We start from the raw sequence: 22,845 nt of genomic DNA, 5'->3' as shown, positions 1-22,845 counted from the left end.
GTCACATAGAGTAGCTACTTTTTAGACAATAACAATGTTATTCGTGATATTCCTGCCGGCTACAAAGCTAGCTTAGGTAGGGTCAACCAAAAAAGATATTAGATGCTTGAGTCTATTGGCAATGAGTTTAATAACAATTTTATATAACACCGTTAATAAGCTTATCGAACGAAATTCTTTAATAGTCTCTGATCAACTTTAGAGATGAGGGTAATAAGAATAATAAAGTTTGTTCGCCATGGAAGATACTCTTGATCATTGCACATATCGACTCATCTACAGTCTCTCATTGGTTCTGGAAAAACGTCACATGAAGGCCATCCACTCTAGGGGCCTTCAACGGGTGTATGCTTGATTAGGTGTTACCTAGGTCATGATAACTTCGATTGGGATAAAAATTACATGCTATGCTAACATAATTTTATAATAAGTATGAAATTTTTATTTTTATAATTAGATTCAATATAATTTTAAATAAATATATGACAACAATTAAACATATTTTCTCAAAATTAAACTTATATTTTAAAATTTAAAGTACAAACAAAATATAGAAGTCATTTATTAATTGAATAATTTGTAGTTTAGTTGTCAATAATACTTGAATAATCTAAAATTTTACAATAAAAAATTACAGTAAAATATATTGGTAAAACATGAATCACGTATAAAATTTTTATAACAAATAAAATTTACAAATCATTACTGACAGCTTAGAATTTCACTATAAAAAATTACTAATAAAATATACAAGTAACACGCGGATAATCTATAAAGTTTTAATCGAAAATATTATATAAAAATTATTTATTAGTTAAATAATTAATAATTTTGTTGTCGGTAACAAACCGGTAACCTGTAATCTCACTAATATACTAATCGTAACTGCCGCGTCATTGACACGTAACATGTCAATCCTTACCTTGCTTTCTGCCCCCTTTTATTCTTCAGTTTCTCCCTCTCTTTCCCCCTCTCTCTCAATTGAGTCGAGGAGCAGAGAAGCTATGGTGTCCAAGACGAGCGACTCTTCCTCGAAATCTAGAGTTAGATTCCATTTATCCTTCTCTATCGTGAATTATTTACTTATTCTACTGATTTTTTCTATCCTATCGGTTCCCTGTTATCAAACTCTACGCGATTCTGATCATATACACTTATGGCAGAGTTGATTGAATTTTCTTAATTTGTCACTCTTATTTATTTTCTAGTATTTTCTTTTGCAGATATGGCGAATGTATTATGATTTTCTATATTGAATGCCCTAGGGAGTTAACTTTTCTTTTTCAAAATTTTTTCAAGAGAAAATGGTGTCGTGTACTCTAGTTCTTACATTTCATTGCTCGATCATGGAAAAAAGTTCCATATCTAGTCATTTTCGCTAATTAAACCGGTTTAGATTTTCAGTTTTAGATGTTGATTTTCTTTTATATTGGCAATTGAGTAGAAATCCCATGGGGAACACTCTGCTGATGGTTTTGGAGGCTTGCAAAATAAATTAAATCACCTTAAACGGCAAATTCAAGCAGAGAGAGTTCTTTCCATACAAGTAAGAATCTTACTTTGTTTTTTTGAATTGGTGGATGCTACTTCTATTTCTGTTATTTAATTCTTCTTCACATTGAGCTTCTGTATCAGTTATCATCTAGGCACTTATAATTACAATTTTTTACCTTTAATAGCCATTCATATTGTTGGACATTATGTATATAAGAATAATGATAATTCTATAACTGTAAGCTCAATTTTATGAAGAAGCCATTTTCTGTAATTAATTAAAGAGAGCTGCTTTTGGATGAGATAAGTATTACAAGTTGAAAGATATTTCCTTTGATCAGGTGGCATGCAAAATTAATAGGTGTACAAAACAATATGCACTCTTTTATAATTGTACCTATCGAGCATCAGGATGTGAAGATTTTAATTAACCATGAAGAAATTGCTGCGCTGTGTTTGTGAACTTTCTCTTACTCTACCAGAATTTTAAACCATGAATTTTGGAATTACTTTTTACTTGTCAAAATGTGCATGTTTTGTCAATTAACTGGTTCATGGTGCCAGACACTGTAACTAACTAGTTTCAATACTACGTGCAGCAAAGAGTTGAGAGTAACAGAAAGAAACTAGAAACTTATGTTTCTCATATTCTAACAGCAGCATCAAGTCGGAGTTCTTTCTCCATGGAGGAGAATGGGATTGGTAAAACGCTGTCTTCAAGAATTCAAAATCCTCTCTGCAAGTTCAATAGATTTGCTCAAGGGGTGGGAGATAAAGATTATGCTAATAGTCATGAAGTTATATCAACAAGCATCAAACTGCCATATATCCAAATGATACCATCATACACTACATGGATATTTTTGGACAAGTATGTCAGAAATTTATATATGTGTGTGTGTGTGTGTGTGTGTGTGTATATGCTTTATTTTCATCTTTACCTTGATTGGATGGTTTCTTGATTTTAATTCTCTTTTTTTCTTAATATTCAAATATCACCTTCAGTATTCTGCTGATGTTATTATACAGGTTTTGATTTAGATGTTTAAGGAATAGCTTTTATTTTTCTGTGGGGTGAGGGGTGGGAGATGGCATCTTGTTTCTGTGAAGATTTTGTTTTTGCTTTTCTAATCTCAAAAATGCTTGCACAGCACAGAAATCAGAGAATGGCCGAAGACCAGTCTGTGGTTGGGAGGAGACGTATTTATTATGACCAACATGGCAGTGAAGCGCTGGTTTGTAGTGACAGTGAAGAGGAACTTCTAGAACATGAGGAAGAAAAACATGAATTTTCCGAGGGTGAAGATCGCATTTTATGGTAAGTTCAAGAAACATAATAAACTACAATTTCTAGTGATAAAGAAAATTTTGGTTAGAAAACTCATGTTCAAAGACTCACATTGTCTTCCATTAATATCAACCAATATTCAAATGAGAAGCGAAGGTGTTAGCAATTCATTGAGAATGGAAACTCATTCTGTTGAGGGAAATATCAAGGATAAAGAAAAATCAAACTGAGAAATGATATAGAAGGATGCTACAAGGCTGAAAATCTCATCCCAGTTTTTTTTTTCCTAATTTACTTTCCTTTGTTCGTAGTTGCACAATTACTTAAAATTTAATAAGTTTGAGGTATAGATACAAATTCTTCTCTGTATATTTAGAGTAAAAGAGGCATTTTCTAGCTGCAGCAGATGTCTATTCTTTTATTTTAAAGTTGACCTACTGTTATCTTTATCAAACTGTGATTAGCGATAATTCATGCATTTCTTTTCTCTTTTGAATTTTCTAGGATGGTCTTTCAGGAGAATGAGCTAGATGAGGAAGTACTGAACATTGTCAGCCAATTCATTGGTGTAAAAACTTCTGACATTCAGGTACAGTTATTTTGCATATTACATATTAACAAGACCTTAGTTACTGGAAGGCACTTGGCATTTTGATTCCCTCTTTGCCGTTTTTTATTATTTCACCAGTTTTACTTTCTCCTAAGCTGTTATTTCTGTTTGACACATCTCATTGTTGATGGGAGTTGAACTTGTGTTGGGGGATCTGCCGCAGGACCGGTACAAGAGGCTCAAAGAGAAGTATGATAAAGATTTCAGAGATTGTGAGGATTCTGGATCTGAACGGGGTATATCTCTAGACAAGAGCCTTGGTGCTGCTCTAGATTCTTTTGATAACCTATTTTGTCGTCGTTGCTTGGTAAGTGGTGTCTGACAATGGTTGACATAATCATTTGAATTAGTACACTATCCATGGTCATCCTCCCTGTCTCTGTCTAGCAGGTATTTGATTGTCGTCTGCATGGCTGTTCTCAAACTTTAATCAATCCTGTAAGCAGTATTATTTCTTTTTCTACTTCCATCTAATTGAAGGTTTAGTAATTCACCTAATTCGAGGCCTTTGCTTGTCAGAGTGAAAAGCAGCCATACTGGTCTGAGTATGAAGATGACCGGAACCCATGCAGTGATCAGTGTTACCTTCAAGTATCTATCTCGCTCTCTCTCTCTCTCTCTCTCTCTCTCTCTCTCTCTCTCTCTCTCTCTGCATGTGTCTTCATTTGTGTCTGTCTTGTATGCTACGCATATGGGCACTGTATTTCCCTTTGCCTCAACTCAATCAGGTTCCTGTCCACCAAGATGACATTGTTTTTATATACGTGCCTCATCTAGGCTATAAATGTCATACCAGTCTCTTTTGCTTTGATTTTTAACTAGTGTTTGGACCTATAAGAATGTGTTGGTTAGTTAAATGACTTGAGGACATAGCTAGATGACCACTAGACATCTATCAGCAAAAAGCAAAGTTTCTTCTATAAGCACAACCAATATTGTGCGGTATTCATATGGCAAATCTGAAGTCTGATTTCCATATAAATTGTTAACAGTTAAGATATGTCAAAGACATGCCAGGATTTTCGAGTATTAGCACCCTACGTAGAGTAAAGTGTGCAAACTTAGAGGAGAATACCAGTAGTGCAACATTTTCTAATGTGGAAGAGCCACATCTGAGCGATGGTGTAGAGATCATTTCACCTGAAAGATGTATTTCTGAGAAAGAAATGTCTTTAATTCTGGAAGCTGTTCCAAGCCCAAGAGTTTCTGCTGAAGCTGTAAATACAAATTCATCCATCATGGAAAAGAAGAACCATCAAGATTTGGGAAAGCGCAGAGCCTTAGAAGATAAAACTATAGCGCAAGATTACTCAAAAGACAGTTCTAACAGTCTCCAGGATTCTTCGAGCAAGAAACAGAAGACATTGATAGCTTTGGATGTAAATTTGATGTCTAATACTGCTATATCAAGCATGGATCAAATTTCCAGTTCCAGTGTCAAGAAGAGGCACCTAGCTAGTGGAACCCCCAAAGAAAGTAAAGTTCGAATGACTGCTGGGAATGTTCGTAATGAATCAGATGAAAACACACCAGAAATGCCAGAATGCAGGCAGTCATCGTCTGAATGGAAACCTATTGAGAAAGAACTCTATTTGAAGGGAATAGAAATATTTGGGAGAAACAGGTAAGCAAGATCATAACTTATTCATCTGTTTCACTACCATTGTTACACACATGTAGCTGGAAAGAAACAGCAGTTACATTTTTTTCATTACTTAATTCCTTGGTTGACATAGAAATCATTCTTTAAGTGTCTTGTATCTGACAGCAGCACTTTCTCCCTCCCTCAGCCTCTCCCCCCCCCCCCCCCCAAATCCCCAGAAAAAAAAGCACACACACTACTATGACTCTTACTTATTGGTTTCCTTGCAAACATATTCACGAAGTTATGAAGATTATTCATGCATGGAGTGCTCTTAAATAATAATAATAGATCACTTTGAAGAGGTGTCATTGTGATTACAAAATTGCTGAGGGCAAGTTGAGTGATTATTGTGCAATTCATATATCGTTCATTTTCTGCTTTCTGCTTTAACAAACTTCTCATGACCTGATTCATTATATTTAGATATTGATTTATTGCAGGCTTTGGATTCTTTTCTTTTGTATCTATACGAAGGCTTGTTTTTTCTTTATTAGTATTATTAGTTTTGTGATTAATACACAATTCATGCATGCAGTTGCCTTATAGCCAGAAACCTACTTTCCGGCTTGAAGACTTGCATAGAAGTATCAATTTACATGCGTGACAATGGATCTTCAGTTCTTAACAGATCTATTACACCCAATTCATTTTCAGAGGACAAAGGGAAAGCTGACTCAGATAATTTGGTATACATGCTAATTGTGATATTTTTTTTAAGCTTTCTTAGTTGTCATTGGTCTTTTGAAGGAAATAGGCTTTCATTTTGCATAACATTATGACATTGTACATTTGGTACCATCTCTGATTGACTTTGTTAGTTGCCTTCTTGAGCAAAGGCAACTTGTTTTCACCAATTTATATCAATGCTTATATTCTAAATCACAGAAAATACAGAGTATAAGAGCCACTACTTCAGAGTGAAATGAAAAATTAGCAATTACAAGGACCTGCTATTTTAGATTTGTTTGCTTTGTTTGCTTGAGTCAGAAGTGCAGACAAGCAAACAGAGAAAAAGTGGTCCATTGACAGTAGGAAGAGCTTTAAGGAAGAAATAAGTTGCTCTGGATCAAAATAGAGAGGAAGAGTGAACCTGAATTTACTAACTTTGACTTGTATCTTTCTATAAATTGTCAATAATAATGTTATGGACTTACCATTAACTTAGCCTTTACTGTTCTTTCAATGGTATACTGCATTTTGGAGCCTGGTAAGGTTAATGTGCATTCTATTATCCTTTTACTCTACTATGGTAGGAGCAAGAAATACCAACAAGAGGAAGGTTACTTCGCAGAAGGGGCAAAACACGAAAGCTGAAATATTCTTGGAAGTCTGCTGGCCACCCATCAAGTTGGAAAAGAATTGCAGATGGCAAAAGTGAATTTTGTAAGCATTATACACCATGTGGATGCCAGCCCATATGTGGGAAGCAATGTCCTTGTCTAAGTCATGGAACTTGCTGCGAAAAGTATTGTGGGTATGTTAATTTTTCTCGCTTAAGTTGCAAACAGGATCTGTGATGGTATAGAACAACCTGTAATGCTATTCTAGGGGTTTGAGGTCCTCTTCAGTGGAAGGCCTCAAATTGAATATTTCATGTTTGTTTCAGTCAACATTTCATTTTGGACAGCTTGTTAAGAATGTGAATAAAAATGTTTTCACCAATATAGTAGTTGTAGAAACACAGACAGGACTTGTTTAATTAACTATAAATGGATAATAGTTTGTGCTAACTGAACCTTTTTTGTTCTCATATTATTCCGCATGGAATTCCATACTTACTGTTTCTTGGGCCTCTCTGTCGACCTAAGATTACTTTAGTTTCACTTTAATACAGTAAGTAAAGAAATTCAATTTGGAATTTTATTCAGTTGATAGCTTTTATTTGTTCAGGTGCTCCAAGAGTTGCAAAAATCGTTTCAGAGGTTGCCACTGTGCAAAGAGTCAATGCAGAAGCAGGCAGTGCCCATGCTTTGCTGCTGGGCGTGAATGTGATCCTGATGTCTGCCGAAATTGTTGGGTTAGGTAGTGGAATTAGTTCTTAGTTCTATTAAGTTATTGTTTCCTTTATTTGGCCAATGAATTAGCATTCTTTGTCGTAGCACGAGTAGTATATTTAGCCTTGTTATTCAAATGGAAGTGGCAGACATCTAATGATTGATTTACAAGTCAGTGAAGAGTTCTTATAGAGGATTAGATATCTGTCAATGCTACTAGAGGAAAAAGAAATGCTAATTTGGTGAGGCCTTGAATGCAGGATAATAATGATGTCAGGATGCGTTAATGAGAGTGTAGGGTTGTGGTGATAGTACTTGGACAAAGTGAGAGAATATCCCAAAAAAGGGGGGACAACTTTTTTAGATATATGGCTAGTGTGCAAGACAACCAAAGGAAATTATATTGTTTGTATTCACACTTAATATTGTACTTATACTGTTACACAGTTGTGGAGATGGTTCATTGGGTGAGCCACCTAAAAGAGGAGATGGTCAGTGCGGAAACATGAGATTGCTCCTAAGGCAACAGCAGAGGGTGCGCAATTCATAATTCTCAAGTTGATGTTGAGATAGTGATTTTGAATGAGAATATTGTTTATATCTTTAATCCATCTTCTCTTCTACAGATTCTCTTGGCCAGATCTGATGTTGCTGGATGGGGTGCTTTCTTAAAGGTTGAAAGTTCCCCTCTTCTATTATGTGGTGTTAGCTATTTGCTATTTCTGCTTGGTTAATTGGATTAGTTGTTTCAGAATCCTGTCAACAAGAATGATTATCTTGGAGAATATACTGGTGAATTGATTTCCCACCATGAAGCTGATAAACGCGGCAAAATTTATGACCGTGCAAACTCATCATTCCTGTTTGACCTGAATGATCAGGCAAGTGACCTTTTTTCTTACATAGCTCACAGCACCAACTAGAACAAATTTTGAAGCCCATATTCTGCAGTAATGCTTCTCTTTCAGTTTTAAACCCGCAGCCTAATTACGATGTGTGATAAAGCAAGCATTGTTAGAGATCTAAAAGTAGCTATCTGATTCTTTGCAGTATGTCCTTGATGCTTACCGCAAAGGAGACAAGCTAAAATTTGCAAACCACTCATCAAAGCCAAACTGCTATGCCAAGGTGTGATGGTTTATGCAATTGCTCCATCCATATGTTGAGTTAGTTCTCATTGGTTGAGATAATACATTGGATGTTGTACAGGTAATGCTTGTGGCAGGAGATCACCGAGTTGGCATCTTTGCCAAGGAGCGTATTGAAGCTAGTGAAGAGATTTTCTATGATTACCATTATGGACCAGCCCAAGCACCCGCATGGGCCCGAAAACCTGAGGGTTCAAAGAAAGATGACTCATCTGTTGGTCAAGGTAGAGCAAAGAAACACCAATCTCACTAATGCACTGTGTACTTGCTTGGAATGTACATTTTAGGGCATGTTTCTATAGTTCTTTCATAGTTTTAATCCATACAACATATGAGAAAGAGGAGTTGGTTCTTGAGCAGACAGCAATATGAAGCTGTACTATGATTTTTGTGTATAGATGCTGAAATATGCCAATTATGAAGGAGGGACAATAAGATAAACAGGCAATGAAAGTCAAATATTAGTATATTATTAGTGTAATAAGCTAGAATTTTTTTCTAGCAGTTTCATACTGCGGAGATTTTGAACTTCTTTGGAATTGTTGGGATTATAGTGGAAAATGTTACCTTCATGATGAGCGTCATACTTGCTTTAATTTATGATGTCGTGTACGTTCATGGATTACTAATACTGATGATGTTATTGTAATGAAATAAAATATAACAATATTTTTACCAATTTTTTGGATAAAAATTGCAGAATTTCTTTTTTCCCTTGCATTTTTATCTGGACCAATCCACCTAAGAACACTCTGTACTCTTAACTTGCAATTGACAATATACACACTGGAAAAACAAAACAAAAAAATTTCAATACAAACTATCCTCTCCTTTTAGATTGCAAGTGATAATACAACAATTCATTCCATGTATCCGGAACCCCTGGAAGACACCAATGGCTGCAATCCTGAATACTCGAAGAGTAGTGATTTCCCGGTTTTCCTCCATATATTGAAGGGTGACCATCTATTCTGTACTCAGACAAACTACTGATATTCAAGAAAGTTACGTTGGTTCTCATCTGCTTTATTACCTCCTGAACAATTGCATTCTTCTCTGAGTAGCTGATGACCGAGATTTCATCCAACAGCCGAGTAGCTTCCTTACAGTGGCCACCAGAATTCCATTGCCCTCCTCTGTTAACAGATTTATCTACTCTTGATCAGTAACTCATTCAAGGATGCAAAGGATAAATGTAGTTCAGGAAAGATGGATGAATGGCAAACCTGAAATGTGAAGGGGCTGGACTTCGAAAGAAAACTTGGGTTTTCTTCGGATTTATGTTTTTATCAACCCATGATGCCCAAGTCATCAAAGCTCTTCTAAAAGCTGTTGACACATCAAGTTGAGGATGCACTAGCTTCCCTTCCTGATAATAGTAGATCCTGTCATGAGGTTAACACACACTATGAACATGACAAGAGCACAAGAGTTTTGGTTTTAGCTTTGCAAGTTCAACAAAAATAAAGAGGAAAAAAGAATGGAAACTGTACCCTAAGATTTTTTAACTATTTGAACATGGAAAGAGTAGGCAATTTCTTTACATGCACGACAATATAAAATGACCTGATATGTACACAAATTTGTTTAAGAAAAACTCATCTAAGATGTTTGCTAAAATCGTTTAGCATGAAAAATATACATTTTCTAAATAATGACAGCAAAAGAAACTATTCAATAAAATCAACCATTTTTAAAAACAATAAAAAAGGGAACTAAATTTAAAGTATATCTAAAAGTGACAGCGAACAACATGATCCCATTTACAATCCCATCTTGCCTTTTTACTGAAAGTACTCGCGGCAAATCAATCACAAGCGATTTTGGTAGTTAAATCCTCTGGTTTGCCACTTGCTACTAATTTAGTCAAGATATGAATTAATCTAGAGAACATCTTTCTTGCTTGCATAAATATCAACATGCAACCACTTCTTATTTCTAACAAGCATATTGGATCTTGGAATAGTGAAAATAAAGAAGTCTGATGCTGCAATAATACTTCAAAGGTATCATGATTCAATAATTTTTTTGACATTTCATATTAGTAACTCTAAATAATGCAGTAAACATTGCATATTAGTAACTCTAAATAATTTAGTAATCAGATGACTTAAGAATGGTAATTACTATTATAAAGAGTTACTAAATTACTACGAAATGATAGAAAATTATGACAAATGCCCAATGCCTCCGAAGACTATAAGATTTCCTTATAAAGCCTGTTTAAGCACCAAAACCAAGACTACAAACAGCAAATGTAAGTATTACTAACCCAGCTTTTGTTTTGTGATGAGACCACCAGTGTGCTGTATTGAAGATCAAAATATCAGCTCCTTTCCATCTTGATGATCCATGATCAATGGCATCAATTCGCAAGGTTGGCCGCCGTTTCTGCCCTACTCTTGCCTTACTCTCATGAACCAAGAAATGGCTCACATAGTACTCAACAGTACATTTATAATCCTGTTAAAACAACTTCTATATCAAATACTGAAAAAAAAAAAACAATGGAAGGAATAAAAGTAGTAAATAACATAATATGTGTTCATGGGTTCTACTATGCTACCTCAGAAGCACCATGCCTCTGGTTAATCTCCTAACATTTATAGCAATTCAGTAAATTTTTGTAATAATCACTTAACATTATATACAAATTCAGTTAGATATACAATGTCAATTAATTCTTACACAAGCTTCTACTGAATTACCATGAAATGTTAAAAAGTTAACAGCATAAATTTTCTCGTGCTTCATTACCACAAATCTGAAACTATAATCACCCTTCTCTTTGGTGATTCTTCGCCCGTGGGTCTCATAAACTCTTTTGGAATCTTTAATGGCTCCCATCAGCATACAAAGCATGGATTCCCATTGGTTTCTATTGATGGAGTCACCAACAAAAACTACCCTCTTGCCTCTTATCAAATCAAGCATTATTGTTGCGTTGAACCTGATAATCATAATCTATAAGCCCCACATCTTAAATCAATACTTCATCTAGAAGCAATTTTCACCCGTTAACTCGGTCTAATTAAATATATTATTGAAGAGTAAGAAGAAGAAGGAAAGTTAATTTCTCACCTGGGAATCTCACAGTATAGCGGTTGCCATTTCCATTTCATGTAGTCTTTATCCAATCTCCCATTGCTTTCGCAGTCAAACCCTTCATCAATGAAAGGGCAGGAGACATTCGTGTACAAAGGGTAGCTTTCGTCATAAACCCACCTTCCTTTCGTAACATCACACTCCTCCTCTTTGCTATTGTCTGTAATCCTCGCTTTACTCTGGATTGATTCATTGTTCCTCGATGGAATAGCTTCAAGCTTCTTCTCCTTAATCTCTTCACTGGTTAATGACGGCTCAGATTTCTTAAATGAAGTTGCTCTCATCTCCTTCTCCTTAATCGCCACGTTGCTTCGAACTTCGGTATCCCCGGATGGAGACCCTGGTGCATTTTCCTGCAACGAAGTGAACCTGCCTCCAACTCCATCTTTTTGCTCACTAACCATCTCCATAGCCTGAGTGTCAGGAAGCCCGGGAGTATTTTCAGTTGCATTCAAATGGGCATAGATCCAAACAGAACTATTCAAACTCACAGCTGAGAAATTTCCTCTGAAGCCAGTCAAGGTCTGTACAGTGAAGGGTTTGATACCCAGAGTAGGCGAGGGTTTGTTGAAGTTAACATGGATCTCTTCATGAACAGAAGGGTTGGATTTCATTACCCAAATCGAGAAGAAAGCGAGGATGACGAGAGAAGAAGACATTGTCAAAGAGAAAACTAAGATTCTCGTTGATTTGAGTGAGAAACTTCTTTGCCTCTCCATATCCACTGTCCCGTTTTCTCCAAGCTATCTCGCTCTTCTTCCACTGGGTGAGTGAGAAACTAAGATTCTCTCGTTGATTTGGAAGGAAAGCATGCGGAGAGAATCAAGATGCTTCGAATCAGAGTAAATCTGGATTTGGCGAAAGTGAATAGTAATACTTAAAAGAGAAAGAAGAAAAGGTACACACATGCGTGTGAAGTAATGAGAGTGAGTGATAACGGTGGAGAAGGTGAGAAAATATTCAAAAAAAAAAAAAAAATGGATGACAGAGTGGATATCGGTGGAGTGGTTTGAGGATTTTCAGGGGAGTGATGGGAAAGTTGGCTGACTGGTTATGGCCGTCAATCTGGCTAAAATATTTTTCTGGCCATCGCCTCACTGTGTCAAGAATTTATGGATCCAGTTATTTTTAATTATTATAATTAAATTCGGACTACTATCTAAAATTTTCATGTAATTAATAAATGTAGCATGTGAAATTTTAGTTGAATAAAATATAAATTTATATTTTTCAATATGTATCAGATTGATATTTTAAATTATTCAAAGACGGGATAATATTTTTAACAAAATTGGTGGTAGATTTTGTCAGTGGATGAAATAGATCCATTAAAACTATAATATTTCCATGTTAAATTTCAATTTTATACATGTTAAAAATATAAATATTTTATTATATTTACATAAATAATGTTAAAAAATTATCTTTAATTTTCCAAAAACAACTTGCAGACAATACTTAAAAACTTTAGAAAAAAATATATATATATATATATACAAATCTATGAGAAATTATTTTTCTATATTAAATATATAACTTCATCTTTTATGAAAAAATTACCTGGAACAGTGTGAATAATAATGCAGGGGATTCTGAACTTCAAAGAAGATTGAACTCAATAGTTCCTTAAAGATTTGATTGTTCTTTTTGAATTAAAGCAAGTTTGTAAGACCCACGAGATGATATTAAAAAATACATTAAGATTTATATACCAACATTATATGAAATTGTAGGATACTGTGAAAGGTAATAACTCATAATTTTTAGTATTAAATTTGATTATTAGTTTTAAAGCAATTTAACTTTTAAATTCATGAGGATGGTAAAACTGTCTATTACCTTCAAATTTATTTGTAATTAAAAAAAAAAGAGCCTAAATAATTATAATAATAGCTCATGATATTTAAAATTCTAAAAGCACGTTGTACCGTTAAATACAAGTATCACTTTCAGTAAATTTTTCTTTTAAATTCATTAAAAAAATTATAGAATTTTAAAATTTATGAAAATTAGATTATAATACCATCCAAAATTATTAAGACTAATTCATAAATTAGTTAATTACATTGTAACTGTTTTTGTTTTCTTCTGCTACAGTACAACACAAGTGGCAATATATGTATTTGTTTTCTTCTGCTACAGTACAACACAAAAGGCAATATATGTATTCCTGTAAGCAGCAAAAGTAGTATTCAGAAGGAAATATTTTTCTTTGTCATTATGCTCTCTCTTTGTTCCGTTTTTGCTCTTCCTTCTTTTCTATCATGGTATCAGAGCAATGAATCTTTAACCAACATCTTTAGCTTAGTGATTGAGCTACAAAACATTTGATCTCAAATGGCTAGAGATCAGCCCGATGACCCCCAAAACCCGTTCTTCCTTCACAGTGCCGACCACCCCGGTTTAGTTTTGGTGTCCAATCTTTTCAATGGCAATAACTACAACACATGGGAGAGAGCAATCAGGATAGCACTGACCGCCAAAACTAAATTGGGATTCATAGACGGAACCTACGATCAACCGAACAACACCGACTCCCATGCCGTTGCTTGGTCGTGTTGTAACAGTATGGTGATTTCTTGGTTGCTGAATGCTGTAACAAAGGAGATAGCTGACAGCTTGTTATACCATGAAAATGCACAATCCATCTGGACCGATTTGTAGCTTCGTTATCGGTAGAGCAATGCACCGCGTATCTACCAACTAAAATAGAGCATGAACAACCTTGCTCAAGGGTCACTCAGCATCAACACATACTACACACGAATGAAAACAATTTGGGATGAACTCAAAACTTTTCAACCAGCTCCAACCTGTCAATGCGGAAACATGAAGGCGTGGAATGATTATCAGGAACAAGAGTTTGTCATGATTTTCTTAATGGGATTAAATCCCTCATATGCTACTGTTAGGGCCCAAATTTTGATGATGGAATGCTCTCCATCCATTTTGAAAGACTTCTTACTGGTGGTGCAGGAAGAGTGGCACCGTGCAATCGGGTTCGACACACACGCAGAAACGGGTCACGGTTCCGGATTCTCTGTTGCTCTAACTCAAGGAATGAGAAGACCCACCTATTCACACTATGGACTTGTGGGCCACACTATGGACAGGTGTTACCGCCTGCATGGCTACCCACCAGGCCTCAAGCCCAAGCCTAAAATACATTTTAATGATGGACCTGTCCAAGTCCAAAACCAGACTCGCAATGTTTCAGCTGATTTTAATGAGGGGCAAGTCCAAATGCAGGCCCAAGTCCGTAACCCTCCAGCTATCTCTTGGCCCACTCCTGGAACTAGGTCTTTTAACCCGACTGGCCCCCTATCCATGCTCAGGTTCTTCTCTACCAACCAAGCCTTGGCCCATGAAGTTTTTTTAACAGAACACACTTCTTCCTCCTCCTCAGGCACGTACCCGATTGCAAGACCAGTGCAGAATTTCACCGCCTCTGTTGACGACTGCTTACCAACATCTAATTTCGCTACCTCCGTCGATGACTTAAGCACATCACAAATTCAGAACATTATTGCTCACCTATGTGCATGTCTCTACCAACCGAACTCCGCCATCTCTCCGGACAGCCTATCTCTCTCTACAAGTCACGCCGCTCTTGATCCTCACGCGGCAGGTATATCCTACACACCCTTTTGCCTTTCCAACTTCACACACACACTTACCTCTAAATGCTGGATCATTGACTCTGGAGCCACACATCACATTTGTTGCACACCTACCCTTTTCACAAATCTTAAAAATGTGCATTCCATACCAGTCACTTTACCAAATGGTAGTTCAGCATTAGTCAATCAAGTTGGAAGTACTCTCCTCACTGACACCCTAACTCTGCATGATATTCTCTTTGTCCCTCATTTTTCTTTTAAGCTTGTCAGTGTCAACATGTTGACCACTACCCACAACTGCACAATTAATTTTTCTCTTCATTCTTGTGTCATCCAGGACCGCACTCGGGACTTGTTGATTGGGAAGGGCAGACGAATTGACAACCTCTACTACTTAACTACTAGATGTTTTCCTTTTCTTGTTGTTCATTATGTTTCCACTAACTCTAAAAGTAGTCTATGGCACTTTAGATTGGGTCATCCTTCCCATGTAAAAATTCAGTATATTAATGAAGACTTACAAACTTCGAATATTTCTCATTGTAAAATTTGTCATTTGGCTAAACAACGTAAATTGTCTTTCGTTTCTAACAATAGATTATCTGACCATCCATTTGATCTAATTCACATCGACATTTGGGGTCTCTTCTCTCCACCCACTATCGAAGGGTACAAATATTTTCTTACAATTATTGATGATTGCACTCGGACTACTTGGGTGTATCTCTTCGTCAAAAGTCCGACGTTCTTACCATTTTTCCTGAATTTTATACTCTCATACTTACACAATATAATATTTTCATTAAATCTGTGCGATCTGACAATGCGCATGAGTTGAATTTTCATTCATTTTTCAAGTCAAAAGGTATTGTTTCTTATCATTCTTGTGTTGAGACTCCCCAACAAAACTCTGTTGTTGAACGAAAACATCAACACATTTTAAATGTGGCACATACTTCTCTGTTTCAATCCCATGTTCCCCTTGTGTATTGGGGCGATTGCATCTTGACTGCTATTTACCTAATCAACTGTACACCTTCCCCCTTGTTATCTAATAAAACTTCATTTAAACTTTTAACTCAAAAAAACCCTTTCTATGATCACTTGTGTATCTTTGGTTGTTTATACTACTGCTCAACTCTCGATAGTCATCGCCATAAATTTTCACCTTGTTCTAGGGCTTGTGTCTTCCTTGGTTACCCTTCGGGTTACAAAGGATATAAACTTCTCGACATCGAGAGCAATCAAATTTTCATCTCACGTAATTTCATTTTTCATGAACATATCTTTCCGTTTCTTTTCTCTCACTCACCTGACCCCATTCACAATGATTTTTTTCATGATCTTGTGTTACCTCTTCCTCTCCATACGTCTACACACTCCTCAGGTTCTCTTGATACACTTGTCCGCTCACAACATGAGTCTTCCCAAACACTATCATCTCGCCCACTACGTATAACACGACCACCTTCTTATTTGTCTTACTATCACTGCTACCATACAGATACACATGCACTTTATCCCATTTCTTCGTCCCTTACTCATACCAAACTTACACCCCAATACCACAGCTTTATTTGTGCCATTTCCTCCCATATTGAGTCTATCAACTTTTATGAGGCTAACCAGTCTGATGTTTGGATGAATGCTATGAACGTGGAGCTACGTGCCTTAGAGAACAATAACACTTAGCCCACTGTTTCCCTCCCTCCTAGGAAGAAACCCATTGATTGCAAGTGGGTTTACAAAGTTAAATATCAAGCTGATGGAACCGTAGAAAGACACAAAGTCCATCTGGTTGCTAAAGGCTACACACAATAATTTGGCACAGATTTCCTTGACACCTTCTCTCCTGTTGCCAAATTAGTTACTGTCAAGATTTTGCTTTCACTAGCTGCTATCCATGGTTGGCACCTGACTCAGTTGGATGTCACCAACGGTTTCCTTCATGGTGACCTTCACAAAAAAGTTTATATGATTATTCCTCCAGGCTATTCTCCTCAAGAGGGGGAGACTCTTCCACATCAACCTGTTTGACGCCTACACAAGTCAATCTATGGGTTGAGACAGGCTTCCCAATAGTGGTTTCATAAGTTCTCACAAGTATTACTTCAAAAAGGCTTCCATCAGTCACAATGTGACCACTCCCTATTTGTCTGGCAACAAGGTAAAACCTTCCTAGCATTGTTGGTATATGTCGATAACATTGTTATTGCTAGTAATGACGATCAGACTGTGGAAGAGCTCAAAGCTACACTCAGACAAAACTTCAAAATGAAAGATTTGGAGACTCTCCGATATTTTCTTGGACTTGAAATTGCAATAAACGACACAGGAATCACCTTATGCCAAAGAAAATATGTGTTGGATCTGTTAACTGAAACTAGATATCTTGGTTGTAAACCATCATCTATTCTCATGGATCCTAGTATCAAGATGTCTAAAAATGATGGCGAACTTCTGAGTTATATCACCAGCTATCGACGACTGATTGGAAAACTGTTGTACTTAACCATCTCTCGCCCTGACATATGCTACTCTGTCAATAGATTGAGTCAGTTTCTGGCTGCTCCTTGGACTAATCACCTTCAAGTCGCTTTACGGATTCTCCAGTATATTAAGAGGACACCTGGACAAGGTCTTTTCTTTCCTTCATCATCTGTCATTCAGATTAAGGCCTTTTCTGATGCTGATTGGGGCACATGTCTTGACACTAGAGGATCCCTCACGGTTATTGTGTTTTTTTTTTGTCTTCATTAGTCTCATATAAATCAAAGAAACAGCAAGTCATTTCTCGATCATCTGCTGAAACCGAGTATCGCTTCATGGCCAACACTACTTGCGAGATCGTTTGGATTCTGAAATTGTTACGAGATTTAAAGGTGCAACACCAAGGTCCTGCATTACTTTACTGTGATAATCAGACAGCTCTACACATTGCTTCAAATTCAATGTATCATGAAAGAACAAAACACATTGAACTTGACTATCATTTTGTTCGTGAGAAGATTCAAGATGGTACCTTGAAGACGATGTGCATATCCACTCGAAATCAACTGGCATATTTAATGACAAAGGCACTTTATCCTACGCAATTCGACAATTTGTTGAGCAAGATGGGTACAATAAATTTGTACTCTCCATCTTGAGGGGGAGTATTAAGACTAATTAATAAATTAGTTAATTACATTGTAACTATTTTTGTTTTCTTCTGTTACAGTACAACACAAGTGGCAATATATGTATTTGTTTTCTTCTGCTACAGTACAACACAAGTAGCAATATATGTATTCCTGTAAGCAGCAAAAATAGTATTCAGAATGAAATATTTTTCTTTGTCATTCTGCTCTCTCTTTGTTCCGTTTTTGCTCTTTCTTCTTTTCTATCAAAAATGTCTCACAATATTTAAAAGTTCAAAAAATTATAACTATAACAGGATGAGAATTGAATAATATCTTGATGGTTTGTTTTGAATAATTATATACATATATATAGGTAGAAAGAGATAAGCAAGAGATACATAATAGAGCTAACTAATGATGGATACTAAGTTTAAATAATTTTGATTGAGAATAATCATATTCTCTTATCTCTCTACACCCTCCCACAAGTCATTGTTGGTAAAAAGACTAACCCAACCTTTAATCTAAGGAACTGAAACCGACTGATAGGCAAGGGCTTGGTGAAAATATCACTAAGTTGATCACTTGTTGAGATAAACCGAACATGAAGATTGCCCATAGCCACTTGCTCTCGAACAAAGTGGAAATCTAATTCGATATTCTTGGTTCTTGCATGAAATATTAGATTAGATGTGAGATAAATTGCTCCCGTGTTATCACATCAAAGGATTATAGAGGATCATTATGGGATGTGAAGTTTATGCATCATATTTTACAACTATAGTAATTCAGTCGTGCCATTAGCAAGTAATTTGTATTCACTTTCTGTTGAGGAGTAGGCTACTATTTGTTGTTTCTTCGATACCCAGGATATCAAGTTGCTACCTTAGTAGATTGCAAAGCCATTTGTGGAACGCCTATCATTATGACAGTCCCCCCCAATCGCTATCTTTGAAGCATTGCAATTGATAAGATGATTTTGTATCAAAAAATAAACTTAAAGAAGATGTACCCATTAAGTACCGTATGACCCATTTTACTATTGCCCAGTGAGTGTCAGATGGTGTGTGTATATACTAATATAACTTGTTTACAGTGAATGAGATGTCTGGTCTTATTAGAGTAACATATTACAAGGCCCCAACAATCTTCTGATACATGGAACCATCTTTAAGTGGTTGACCATCTGATTTTGTAAGGGGCAGTGTTACAGACATAGGAGTACTGTACATTTTGGCATTTGTCATTCCAACTTGCTTCGAGAGATCCCATATGTATTTGTATTGGTTAAGAAATAGTCCATGCTTTGTACGCTGAACTTTAATTCCAAGAAAGAAGGAAAAATCACCAAAGTCCTTCACAGAAAACTCATGTTGAAGCTTTTGAATTAATGTATTGAGTACAACAACTGAGTCTTCTATGATAAGTATATTATTTATGTACATCAAAATAAAAATTTTATTAGAATCTATAGTAATTTTTTTATAAAAAAAAAAGTGAGATATCGCCTTTGGATTGCCTGAAACAACATAAAATTGGGCTGTGAAGAATCAATAAACCCTTTAAGTTGGTCCATGTATATATCAATATCCAAGAACCCATGGAGGAATGTATTTCAGACATCTAACTGTTTAATGGGCCACCTTTGAGTTATTGCATGAACAAGAATTAATCTGATAGTAGTGACCTTAATGACTGAGTTGAAAGTTTTTTAGTAATCAAGGCCTGACTGTTGGTGTAAGCCTTCAATAACCAAGCAGGCTATATATTTGTCCATCAATCCATCTGGCTTCCGTTTAATCTTGAAAACCCACTTATTTCCAACAATGTTAGCATTATATGGCTTAGGTACCAATTTTCATGTATTCGTTTCTTTTAGAGCATTGAATTTGGATTGCGTGGCTTTTTACCACTCAAGATATGAAAAGGCTTGCTTAAAGGTGGCAGGTTTAATTTGAAGGAAGTTGGGAGATGGTTGGGCTTTTGGAGAACAACGTGCATGATTTGTATGTCGTTTGCTAAGGTTGAGGGACGTAATATCATAGGATGGGTTCAGTTTTGATCAGTAGAAGGTGATTGAGTTTCGGTGAAGGTAAGATATTGGGTAGGATCAACCATTAAATTTAAATCAGGTGGGGATACAGAATTATCATCATTTAATGGTTGGATAAGAGTTTGAATGGCCAATGATTGGTTAGGTGATAGGCACCTAATCTCTAGATTTGGATTAAGCAGAGGACATTGGTCGTCACTAGGAGATAAGTGCCCAGGATTTTGGGGGATTGAATGGATTCTGTTGAAGATAAATTTTGCAAGGCTGATGTGTTTGAATGGGAGACATTGTCTAGATGGGAAGGATGTGAAGGAGGCAAATAATTAGGAATCTATGCAGCTGACCAAGTTGTATCTGTTGAAGGTAGTTGTGTTGGCGCCAAATGAGTTGATGATTGAAAAAGGAATTTGTTTTCCTCAAGTGAAATATGTCTAGCAATGTAAAGTCTATATGTATCCTTATCTAGACATATATAACCACAATGATTAGGTGAGATAGTTAAATAAACACATGGTTTGCTTCTGAAGGCAAATTTTACCTTGTTATATTGATGCAAAGTGAGTACACTGTATACCCAAAAGTATACAAATCATAGAAATTAAATTTTTTGGAAAATAGTTTAAAGTATGGAGTAATATTATTTAAAACCGGAGTTGGGAGTAAATTAATTGTAAAAATGACAGTTTAAAAGACATATAGCCAATTTTGAAATGGAACATGACTGTGAGCAAGGAGTGTTAGATCAATGTCCACAATATGTCTTATTTTTTGTTCAGCAACTCCATTTTGTTCATAAGTGTGTGGACATGCAATTCAGTGTAAAATACCATTTTTGTTAAAAAATGAGTGTAGTTTCTGAAACTCACCTCTCCAATCTGATGGAAAAGATTTTATTTTTATGTTAAATTGATTTTTCACAAGTGATTTAAAGGAGATAAAACAATTGAAAACATCATTTTTATTCTTTAAGAAGTAGATTCATCTTAATCTAGTGAAATTATCTATAAAAATAAGAAAATACTTAAAACCTAAATTTGATGTTGTTGGGGAGGGACCCCACAGATCAGAAAAGATCAACTCTAGAGGTGTTATACTAGTATATACCATGGATGGTAAGTGAAACTTTGTGAGTTTGCCCATGATACAAGCATAATATTTACTGCATAAAGAATTGGAACTAGATACAATTATAAAATGAGAATGTCCTAATTTCTTATGTCAATCATCAAAACTCAGGTGCGCCATGCAAGCTCTCTTCATTGATTGAGGTGGCAAGATGTATAAATCCCTTTTATTGTGTCCCTTGAGGAGGAGTTCCTTGGTGGTTTGGTCCTTAACATCAAAAAAACTAGGCCAAAGTTCAATAAAATAGTTATTGTCAAGACAAAACTGATGTGCAAAAAGAAGATTATTAGTCATAGATGGAACATATAAAATATTGTTTAATTGAAAGGATTTTGAAGGATAAGAAAGTGTTTGATTACCAACATGAGTTATGGTCAAACTTTGTCCATTACCTACATGGACTTGATCATGTCCATCATATGTATTCACGTGATTCAATGCTTGAAGATTCAGTGTAATATGATAATTGGTACTTGAATCGACCGCCTAAAACGATTGTTGATGCCAATATTATTGATTGCAAGAAGATTATGCTAGATTGGCATGTGCTCTAGGATTCACTTGAGTCAAGTTAGCTTGTACATTAGATGTCATGCCTACAGATTGTTCATAATTACAACGACAGCGATCTACAGTATGATTTCGCAGATTGCAAATTTGACATGAGCCTCTGTTCTTCTTAGGTTGTCGGTTATTGGTGTAGCTCGTACACCTATTCATTGAGTTTGACTTATTATGGCTAAAGTTATTTGTTGAGCTGCATTTCATATAGTAAAATTAGCAAATGGCACTTCATTGTTGCTTTTGAGAAGAATCTCGTGAGCAATCAGATGGCTGTGTAACTCATTAAAGGTTACAGGTTCAAGTTGGAGATTGAGAGCAGTGATAATATTGTGATATTCTCTGTCAATGTTGCAATAGATAATTGCATTAAATTCTGCTGGGTTCATAGTATGACCAACGGAGACCAATTCATCAGCTAAAGATTTGGCCTTTTGAATGTATTATAAAACTGACAAATCATTTTTCTTGAGCTATTGCAGTTCAATGTTAAGCCGCAGTTGCCTGTTTTGGGATATACCAAAGGTATTGGCTTGGGTAGTTTAGACCTAAAGTGACGAGGTAATGCAAATGGAACAAAAAAAAACTTCCTCATATAATGAGGATAAAAGCCAGCATATGAGCATATGATCCTTTTGGAACTAGGTTTGGCATTATGGGTTAAGAATGATTTCATTTTTTTTTGTTACGTTTGATATAATTTTGGTTAGAGTTGTATTAGAACCATCAACAAAACCCGTTAGATTTTGATAATTGAGCAGGGATAGGAACTGGGTTTTCCAAGCAAGGTAGTTGTTGCCTTTGAGTTTAACGGAAAAGGTGGGGTGTGATGGGGTAATTGAGGTTGAGGAGGAAGATGAAGTTATCATTGACGGGATCAACTCTAATACCATGTAACAAGATGAGAATTGGATAATATCTTGATGATTTGTTTTGAATAATTATACACATATATATACATGTAAAAAGAGATAAGTGAAAAATGAGTAATAGAGTTAACTAATGATAAATACAAGTTTAAATAATTTTAAAAGATGATAATCATATCCTCTTATCTCTCTATAATAACATTATATTTGA

At 35.7% G+C, this 22,845-nt stretch overlaps 3 protein-coding genes across 4 annotated transcripts; 2 read left to right on the top strand and 1 right to left on the bottom strand.

Annotated features, from left to right (window-relative positions):
* The first annotated feature begins 887 nt into the window (after positions 1-887).
* On the top strand, positions 888-8,751 carry SWN (SET domain-containing protein). 2 transcript variants are annotated; one of them, XM_088219508.1, is made up of 17 exons: positions 888-1,043; positions 1,445-1,546; positions 2,094-2,365; positions 2,651-2,812; positions 3,287-3,371; positions 3,556-3,699; positions 3,783-3,830; positions 3,912-3,983; positions 4,385-5,016; positions 5,573-5,723; positions 6,291-6,511; positions 6,928-7,059; positions 7,479-7,566; positions 7,658-7,705; positions 7,784-7,912; positions 8,082-8,159; positions 8,241-8,751. In XM_088219508.1, exons 1-17 carry the CDS (start codon positions 909-911, stop codon positions 8,430-8,432), a joined length of 2,691 nt encoding a protein of 896 aa, XP_088075634.1. In that variant the 5' UTR covers positions 888-908; the 3' UTR covers positions 8,433-8,751. The 2 variants fall into 2 exon arrangements, with proteins under 2 accessions (XP_088075634.1, XP_088075635.1); XM_088219509.1 differs by lacking the exons at positions 888-1,043; positions 1,445-1,546 and having other exon boundaries at positions 2,203-2,365; positions 2,646-2,812.
* Positions 8,752-8,917: 166 nt separating this feature from the next.
* TBL6 (TRICHOME BIREFRINGENCE-LIKE 6) lies at positions 8,918-12,364 on the bottom strand. Its single transcript, XM_022048586.2, has 5 exons — positions 11,261-12,364; positions 10,937-11,129; positions 10,452-10,642; positions 9,406-9,564; positions 8,918-9,315 (listed from the first exon to the last, which is right to left on the bottom strand). Exons 1-5 carry the CDS (start codon positions 12,001-12,003, stop codon positions 9,000-9,002), a joined length of 1,602 nt encoding a protein of 533 aa, XP_021904278.1. The 5' UTR covers positions 12,004-12,364; the 3' UTR covers positions 8,918-8,999.
* Positions 12,365-13,621: 1,257 nt separating this feature from the next.
* LOC148253685 (uncharacterized) lies at positions 13,622-13,948 on the top strand. The gene has a single exon (XM_088219818.1). The coding sequence runs from the start codon at positions 13,622-13,624 to the stop codon at positions 13,946-13,948; it is 327 nt and encodes a 108-aa protein (XP_088075944.1).
* The last annotated feature ends 8,897 nt before the right edge of the window (positions 13,949-22,845 follow it).

Source organism: Carica papaya, chromosome 5, assembly GCF_054855325.1.
Source record: "Carica papaya isolate Zhongbai chromosome 5, ASM5485532v1, whole genome shotgun sequence".
NCBI classification, from domain to species: Eukaryota; Viridiplantae; Streptophyta; class Magnoliopsida; order Brassicales; family Caricaceae; genus Carica; species Carica papaya.
The sequence above is the reverse complement of the archived record's forward strand: the minus strand, read 5'-3'. Positions and strand labels throughout refer to the sequence as shown.